General features: G+C 36.2%; 1 protein-coding gene across 7 annotated transcripts in view; it reads left to right on the top strand.

Annotated features, from left to right (window-relative positions):
* Positions 1 to 7,958, top strand: part of RBM39 (RNA binding motif protein 39) — a 40,503-nt gene extending 32,545 nt beyond the window's left edge. For 4 of the 7 annotated variants that reach the window (XM_017886613.1, XM_017886614.1, XM_017886609.1 and 1 more), the window contains 5 exons: positions 2,394 to 2,444; positions 4,742 to 4,823; positions 6,906 to 7,011; positions 7,492 to 7,570; positions 7,655 to 7,910. In XM_017886613.1, the coding sequence (XP_017742102.1) occupies positions 2,394 to 2,444; positions 4,742 to 4,823; positions 6,906 to 7,011; positions 7,492 to 7,570; positions 7,655 to 7,755 (419 nt within the window). In that variant the 3' untranslated portion in view covers positions 7,756 to 7,910. Of the gene's footprint in view, positions 1 to 2,393; positions 2,445 to 4,741; positions 4,824 to 6,905; positions 7,012 to 7,491; positions 7,571 to 7,654 lie in introns of all 7 variants that reach the window. The other 3 variants (XM_017886610.1, XM_017886608.1, XM_017886607.1) reach the window with 2 other exon arrangements.
* Positions 7,959 to 9,155: the final 1,197 nt, after the last annotated feature.

Here is a 9,155-nt window from a genome sequence, read left to right as displayed (position 1 = left end):
AAAAAAAAAAAAAAAAAAAAGAAAACCTGCCTTTGGTTTCATTTCCTTTCTATCAAATTGTATGACTTATCTTGAAATTTGACAAGCAGTTACTCCCTAGAATTTCTGACAACGATGCCAGTTTATACTTATAAGAAGAATCAACCAGTAAGGCATTTGTGTATTTAACAGTCATTTGATCCCTCCTTAAGTTATTCCATTGGATTAATACATATTTTGAGTTTATAGTGTTAGCGCTTTGATCCTTTATAGTGAATAATTGTCAATTGCTACTTGCTCTAATTGATACTAAATTCATTAGAGAATTATACCCTATTATTGCAGTTTAAAAGGTTTTTTTTGGTTTTGTTTTTTTAACTAGAAAACTGTTTACCTATTTTGCTTCCCGTCGTTCATATTGTTCTTTGACAATTTAGAAAATTTTTAGTTCCTGTTATAGGTATTCCACTAAAGGGTGGTGAAAGATTTGTTCGTGCCTTCAGGGAATTGATACAGTGACAAAAAAGGTCATTTATAGACAATTACTGTTACACCCTGGATGCTGTATCAGATACCATGATTTGCTCTGAATATCTTCAGTTAACTGAAGATAATCCTCTGTTAAATATCAGTTCTACCGTCAGCCATTATTTCTTTTATTATGTATGACTGTACCTCTCGGGTTCTTTCTTATCGTATAGTTTATATTAAGATTGTTTGAATGTAGGCAGCTAAAATCCTAAAGCTCCATATGGATTCCTGATAATAGTCCCTACCCTTTATCTATGTATCTTGTTATATTCTCTTTTTTAGTGCTGGTGGTAGAGATGATTTTAAAGATCATTTTGTTTTATTAGACTTACTATAAATTTCTTCTGCATTAATAACACTCATGTTTTAGGTGAATATCTGTGTAACTGATGTTTTTCTCCAGATGGTGGTCATTAAAATACTACATATAACCTGTTGAAATAAAATTGTTGAGTGTTCACTGTGTTTGAGACCCTTGTCCCCTAAGTCTTTTAAAGCTATTGGGTGAAACCAGGGGTGGATCATCACTATATCCACATTATTTTATTCTGCCAGTTTGATAGGCCCTTTCTAAGATAGGTTAGAGTCTTTATCTTTATGAAACCCATGCTTTATTTTTTACTTTGTCACAAATGATATGACAAATCATTTTTGAAATTATGATTGGGTTGATAGACAAAATAGCATGGATTTCTGATATCTATACATTTTTTCCCATTTTAGGAAAAAAAAGACAAATTGTGTTATTACTTAAAGTTTATTGATACTGTTCACATGGTCATGTCTTCAAGTTCCTTCAGTATACACCAGTTACATTCCTTCAGCTCCCTGAGATACCAATTTTGAGCACCTGGGACCCAGGTATTTTATCCTGATACAACTTGGGCTGCAGATCCCGGTACTTTTTTGCCCATGTTTTATGATCGTTTTCTGTCCCCAGCAAGAAACCCGTATATGTGGTAATAAAGTGTTGAAATTGAATCAGATTTTAATGAAAATTAGGTTACTGAATCAAAATTTTGATGTTGTATATTTCTATCAAAAGAACTTCAGGAGAGCATTATAGCACTGTGGCAGACTTAATCTTCAGGCTTGCCACTGTTGCACTCTGTAGCAGCTTTAAGATGGCGTCCACTGTAGAAATCTAACGATTATATGAGAAAATATATTGGTCACATCCCTCTTATTTTTAATACTGATTGATTTTCCTAAACTTCATAGCTTGTAAGAAAACTCCAGAGATTTTTATGCCTGCCTTGCTAAATTTTTACACTAGGCCAGGAAATCATTAATCAAGTTGACCCATTATGGGCTAGATTTGACAAGTTAAATCTTTGAAAAGTCCTTAAAAAATAATATATACATACTGTTGGAATGGTATATTTCCCAATGGTGATGTTCTTCCTAAATTGGGAAATCATTGAAACTGTTACAGCTTTTTATGTGCACTATTTACAATTTTACAATATCCTTCTAAAGTGTTAAGTACTATGGCCACTAAAAATACAAATACTTGTATTTCCTCCCAAGTACTTGGAATTGAATTCTCAAGATCAGGGTTTTTCAGTCATTTTCTGACCGGTGTGCTTCCCTTTCCCCATTTCCCATTATTCCCAGCTGTATAGTAGTGTAGTGGAATTCACTTGAGATATGGAAGAGTAGTTTAGTCTAGGAAGAGAGAGAGAAAAGTAAGTTTCCCAGGATAAGAGGGGGAAAAAAGGCCCCAAAGCCTTGTCAATGAGGAATGGGGAAGGAGGTTTTGCTGCCAGGTTTTACTAAGTACATTTCAATAAACCCTGCTGTTGTAGTCCTCTTTTATTAATGCTTTCCTGACATTTACCCTGTTAGTTGAGGCTCTTCATTGTTCCTGCACTGAGCTGTAGAATTCTCTTTTGTTATAGATTTGCAAACAAGACTTTCCCAGCAGACTGAAGGTGAGTTTAAGTGTTTCTATTTTTTATTTTTGCCTTTGAAATAGAATTAAATGTAGTAAGACAGTTTTCTGTATTTATTGTCATATTTTTATACCAGTAATTTGGACTGAATTTTGACACAATGGCACATAGTGGTATATTCATAGTAATCTGTCTATATTTCAGAAGACCTAACCCAAATTAATGGACTTAAAAAAAAATCAAAATAACAATTTTTTTTTGCTTTAGTTTGCTTAAAATTTTCAGCCTTGTTTTTGTTTTATGCCTGTGTGTTCTGAGTGTTGATAAGTTGCATATAGAAGTCAGGAAATGAAGTATTTTCTTGTTAACGAGTAGGCAAGTATTTTATTTTATTTTATTTTATTTATTTATTTTTTTTTGAGACGGAGTCTTGCTCTGTCGCCCAGGCTGGAGTGCAGTGGCCGGTCTCAGCTCACTGCAAGCTCCGCCTCCCGGGTTCACGCTATTCTCCTGCCTCAGCCTCCGGAGCAGCTGGGACTACAGGCGCCCGCCACCTCGCCCGGCTAGTTTTTTTTTGTATTTTTTAGTAGAGACGGGGTTTCACCGTGTTAGCCAGGATGGTCTCGATCTCCTGACCTCGTGATCTGCCCGTCTCGGCCTCCCAAAGTGCTGGGATTACAGGCTTGAGCCACTGCGCCCGGCCGGCAAGTATTTTAGAACATGGAATCTGGAAGTTGTGTCATTATAAAATTACGAATCATGCTATAAAACTCACCTTTTTTTGCTTAAGACATAGTACTCAGTGATTTATTTAAGCCAGTACCAAGCAATAAGAGGTTTATCCAAACTTAAATTACAAGCATATTTCAGAGCAACCATTCATTAAGTAGGCTATGATTTCTTGTTTTTAGTTAACACTAAATCTCTGTTGCTTGACATGAGCATTTTGCTATTAATGTAAGTTCTGTATCTTTTGTAGGAGTATGCTTAATGTTTAGGGAAATGATTATGAGAAAGATATGTCATTTTCCATCAGAGACAAGAATTAAATTTTTTTCACAAACAAGATGCTTCTACTCAGTGCTGTTTTGTTAAGAGATTTTAAAAAGATTTTCCCAGATTTACTGTGTTCTGCATTGATCTAGGTTGAACGTGAATATTTGTATAGTACGTTTTCTTAATATTTTTTAGTATTCATGGTATATAATCATACTAAACTTGAGAAACTGGAAGAATCAAGTCTTCCTCAGTTGCGTTTAGACTTTCTAGTTTTTTCAAGCATACTTCCATATCTTCTGTAAGCTATTCAGTGATCTTCATTTTTGCATAGTTATAATACACTCTCGAATCTTTTTTCCAGTAGAATTTGATGTTACATTAAAATTTTGTTTAAAATAAAACTTTATAAAAGAAAAAAATACTTGTATATTACAGAGAAGCTAAAGTACTTGTAATGCTACCAGAAAGTCATCATTTTATGATATATTTTATGCACAGCCCTAATTTCTCGGTGTAATAGTTTTGATACTTTAAGTGATCGTTTATTTTAATTACCGTAATTTCTAATGCACTGTTTTATCCTTAGCTTTGTTGTTATTATGTTTTGGAATGAAATTTGGTCAGATAATATGATTACGGTGAGTTCTGTAACAGCTACTGGTAATATTTTTGTAAATCACATGAAAGCATTGGAGCAACTGTCTTGGAAAATGCTCTTTAAACTTCAAACCCCAGTATGTTTTGGTAGTAGTGGATATTACACATATATGCTGCTCTTTTCAGTGTTCTTTTATTGTGCTAAAGCATCTTTTTTAAAACATTTATTAATAGGATTTATTTTTCTTAATAGGATTGTTATAATAGGATTTATTTTTCTAGGACATTGTCTTTAAACACTTGGATGATTTTATATGTCTTTTAATTCTTTTATAATTACAGTTTGTAGATTTAAAAAACTTCATGGGCAGAAAGCTGAGAGATAGGAAAGGATATAGATTTATTTGGCATTTCAAAGGATTTTGTTTTATTCCTTCTTATTCGGGTATTGAGATTTTGTCTGATCGAATTGATTTTGATAACACGTAAAGTTTAATTTCCCTGTTAAAAATAGGATTCTCAAATTTCTGAATGTCTGTTTCAAGTATTAGGTTACCTCAGTTTTCTGGCACCTAAAAGCTACTGATACATACTTTAGTAGCAATATTAAATAAGGTAAAATACTCCAGTGACATCCTAGTTACATGCTTGGGGTGGGTTTTTGGTTTCGTTTTAAAGTATTTATGAGGGATACTTTCATGCATTTTCCATGAAACTAATTTTTCTCTCTCTTTTTTTAGCTTCAGCTTTAGCTGCAGCTGCCTCTGTTCAGCCACTTGCAACACAATGTTTTCAACTCTCTAACATGTTTAACCCTCAAACGTAAGTAATGGACTTTATTCTTGATATTTCCTATCCAGATGTTAATAGAGTTGTTTTGAAAAGATATTTTCCATATATTTCTCTCTCTCTCTCTTTTTTTTTTTTTTAAGATGTAGTTTCGCTCTTGTTGCCCAGGCAGGAGTGCAATGGCATGATCTTGGCTTACTGCTACCTCCGCCTCCTGGGTTCAAGCAGATCTCCTGCCTCAGCCTCCCGAGTGGCTGGGATTACAGGCATGCGCCACGACACCCGGCTAATTTTGTAGTTTTAGTAGAGACGGGGTTTCACCATGTTGGTCAGACCAGTCTCAAGCTCCCAACCTGATGTGATCCACCCACCTCAGTCTCCCAAAGTGCTGGGATTACAGGCGTGAGTCACTGCGCCCGGCCTGGTATTTCCATATTTCATTTGAAACTGCATAGTTTTGATCCTTTTAAAATAATTTTTCAGACAGGCGTGGAAACTATGCCTAGCTAGTGATTAGGATACTAATAACTGTTAGCATTGGAATGCTAGTAACTATGCCCAGCTAGTGATTAGGATGCTATTTTTTTTAACTCTTCGCATTGGTTTTAAATATCGTATTTATAATATAGTACAGCCAATCAAAATGTAGATTTGTTTCAATTTCGATAAGTTACATTTCATATGACAGTTGTATGACTCTTTCATTCAAAGAGTCTTGAATTCTTTTCAAATTTATCTATAAAATGGTGATAAACTTTTGTAGTAAGTATCGTTTAATAGATAGCATTGAAGTATTTAACTTTTTTTGTTGGAGCCAGAGTCTCACTCCAGGTTGGAGTGCAGTGGCGCCACCGGCTTTATCTCAGCTCAGTGCAACCTCCATCTCCCAGGTTCAAGCAATTCTCATGCCTTCCAAGTAGCTGGGATTACAGGTGCACACCACCATGCCCAACTACTTTTGGGTTTTTAGTAGAGACAGGGTTTTCTCATGTTGGCCAGGCTGGTCTCGAACTCCTGACCTTAAGTGATCTGCTCGCTTCAGCCTCCGAAAGTGCTGGGATTACAGGCATGTGCCATGATGCCTGGCTGATTTTTGTATCTTCACAGTAGAGATGGGGTTTTGCCATGTTGGCCAGGCTGGTCTTGAACTCCTGACCTCAAGTGATGTGCCAGCCTCCCAAAGTGCTGGAATTACAGGCATGAGCTGCTGTGCCTGGCCCATTTAACTATTTAAAAGTCACTTTCGGGTTATGCGGAGTCATAAAATTAGGTTGGGATCAATGTTTTCTATCTTATTTGGCTTTGATTTTCCCCAGAACCCTATACCTTTTAACTTTTTTTTTTTTTTTTGAGATGGAGTCACCTAGGCTGGAGTGCAGGGATTTGGTATTGGCTCACTGCAACCTCTGCCTTCTGGGCTCAAGCGATTATCTTGCCTCAGCCTCCGGAATAGAAGGGATTACAGGCACCTGCTACCACTCCTGGCTAATTTTTGTATTTTCAGTATAGACCGGATTTCTCCATGATGGCCAGGCTGGTCTCAAACTCCTGACCTCTGGTGATCTGCCCACCTTGGCCTCCCAAAGTGCTGGGATTACAGGCATGAGTCACCATGCCTGGCCTCATTGAAAATTTATTGTTCAGGGCTGGGCACGGTGGCTCAAGCCTGTAATCCCAGCACTTTGGGAGGCCGAGACAGGCGGATCACAAGGTCAGGAGATCGAGACCATCCTGGCTAACACGGTGAAACCCCGTCTCTACTAAAAAAAATACAAAAAACTAGCCGAGCGAGGTGGCGGGCACCGGTAGTCCCAGCTACTCAGGAGGCTGAGGCAGGAGAATGGCGTGAACCCGGGAGGCGGAGCTTGCAGTGAGCTGAGATCTGGCCACTGCACTCCAGCCCGGGCGACAGAGCGAGAGTCCGTCTCAAAAAAAAAAAAATTTATTGTTCAATACCAGACTGCAGTGTTCTTTGGGAAAGAGACATTCTGTCAGTGTGCTTTTTTCCCCAGAGTATTTTTTTTAATTCATAGAATATTTAATTTTTTTGATACATTTGTAAATATATATAGTTTGTTTCAATAGTATTTAAGAGTCCTTAATACTTTCTTACAGAGAAGAAGAAGTTGGATGGGATACAGAGATTAAGGATGATGTGATTGAAGAATGTAATAAACATGGAGGAGTTATTCATATTTATGTTGACAAAAATTCAGCTCAGGTATTTTCATCTTTATGAATGATGTTAGGTTGTTTATCTCTACTTAATCTTCACACATATGTGGTGCATGTTATGGTCACTGTCTTCCATTACAGTTTTTTTGTGTGTGTACCTGAAAGTAGCTTTAATATAGTTGCTAAATAAACCCTCCAAAATAAAAGAAAATCAGTAACAGTTTGATCAGGGTATGAGAGGAGTTTCTAGTAATGCTCAAAGCTTGCCGTGAAATCTTGGCATCTTGATTCATTCTTAGACTGCATATAAATCATACAGAAAAGATAAAACAGGGCAAGTTTGGGAGCATAAGTCATTTTTCAATAAAATTCTGCTCATACTTACTAGCCAGTGGAACAATTATGGTAAACCATTTTGTGGTTATAGAGCACTAAGTTTCTACAGGCAACTTGAATAAACTTAACCTGGGTCCATTTCGTATACAGCAACGTCTTTACCTTTTTTTCATTTTTTTCTGTGTTTTAGGGCAATGTGTATGTGAAGTGCCCATCAATTGCTGCAGCTATTGCTGCTGTCAATGCATTGCATGGCAGGTGGTTTGCTGGTGAGTTTGAATTTATTTTTTTGACTCGTTATTAGGACTCTAAAATGAAGACGTTAAACCCAACATGTCTGTTTCTTTCAATAGGTAAAATGATAACAGCAGCGTATGTACCTCTTCCAACTTACCACAACCTGTTTCCTGATTCTATGACAGCAACACAACTACTGGTTCCAAGTAGACGATGAAGGAAGATATAGTCCCTTATGTATATAGCTTTTTTTCTTTCTTGAGAATTCATCTTGAGTTATCTTTTATTTAGATAAAAATAAAGAGGCAAGGATCTACTGTCATTTGTATACAATTTCCTGTTACCTTGAAAAAATAAAAATGTTAACAGGAATGCAGTGTGCTCATTCTCCCTAAATAGTAAATCCCACTGTATACAAAACTGTTCTCTTGTTCTGCCTTTTAAAATGTTCATGTAGAAAATTAATGAACTATAGGAATAGCTCTAGGAGAACAAATGTGCTTTCTGTAAAAGGCAGACCAGGGATGTAATGTTTTTACTGTTTCAGAAGCCTAACTTTTTACACAGAAGTTACATTTCACATTTCACTAATACTGATCTTTGGCTGATGGTTGAGCAGGTTTCTGAAATACACATCTAGTGTATGGAAATACAAGACAGCTAAAGGGCTGTTTGGTAGCATCTCATCTTGCATTCTGATCAATTGCCAAGAAAGGGAGATTTCAAAATTACAATATTTCTTGATGGTATCTTTTCAATTAATGTATCTGTAAAAGTTTCTTTGTAAATACTATGTGTTCTGGTGTGTCTTAAAATTCCAAACAAAATGATCCCTGCATTTCCTGAAGATGTTTAGTGAGAGTCTGGTAAGCAAAGCAGTCAGAAAGAAATAGGAAATGCAGAAATAGGTTTTGTCTGGTTGCATATAATCTTTGCTCTTTTTAAGCTCTGTGAGCTCTGAAATATATTTTGGGTTACTTCAGTGTGTTTGACAAGACAGCTTGATATTTCTATCAAACAAATGACTTTCATATTGCAACAATCTTTGTAAGAACCACTCAAATAAAAGTCTCTTAAAAGGCCACAGGAAATCTTCATTTTCAAATGTTTTAAAGTTACAGAAATTTGAGAATAGAGTATTAGGTTCTTTTAGTCGCAATTCATTACTTTCCACTTGGGAAAATGTGACAAGTCTGCGGAAACTTGCCTTCACCTTGCCCCCCATGAATTCCTTTATGCCATTATAGTCTAGCCCTGTGTATTTTAGAAGAATATATCAAAACTGAGGGGTTTATGAAAAAGAAAAGCGAACAGCCGGGCCTTAAAACCTGGGCATTCTTGGTCTCCTGCATTGGGCATATTTGTGAAGAAAAGTTTCACCATTTACAATACATACTTAACAAAATGGCTTAACTTCAAACTGGTTTCCCAAATTGATATATCTGCATATATTACTGCATTAAGGGGTTTTCAGCTTTCATACTAGTTGGAAAGTAAGCCATCACCATTTATACTCAATTCTCTTCAACTGTTTGTATCCTGGTAAATCTTGAGTAGGCAATGCTGCTCCTAATTTACCTTCAAATACTGATTTCCTTACCTCATTTGTTCAACTTT

This window comes from Rhinopithecus bieti, unplaced genomic scaffold (genome assembly GCF_001698545.2).
Source record: "Rhinopithecus bieti isolate Rb0 unplaced genomic scaffold, ASM169854v2 scaffold_15197, whole genome shotgun sequence".
NCBI classification, from domain to species: domain Eukaryota; kingdom Metazoa; phylum Chordata; class Mammalia; order Primates; family Cercopithecidae; genus Rhinopithecus; species Rhinopithecus bieti.
Note: the sequence above shows the minus strand (reverse complement) of the source record. Positions and strands in the feature narration are given on the sequence as shown.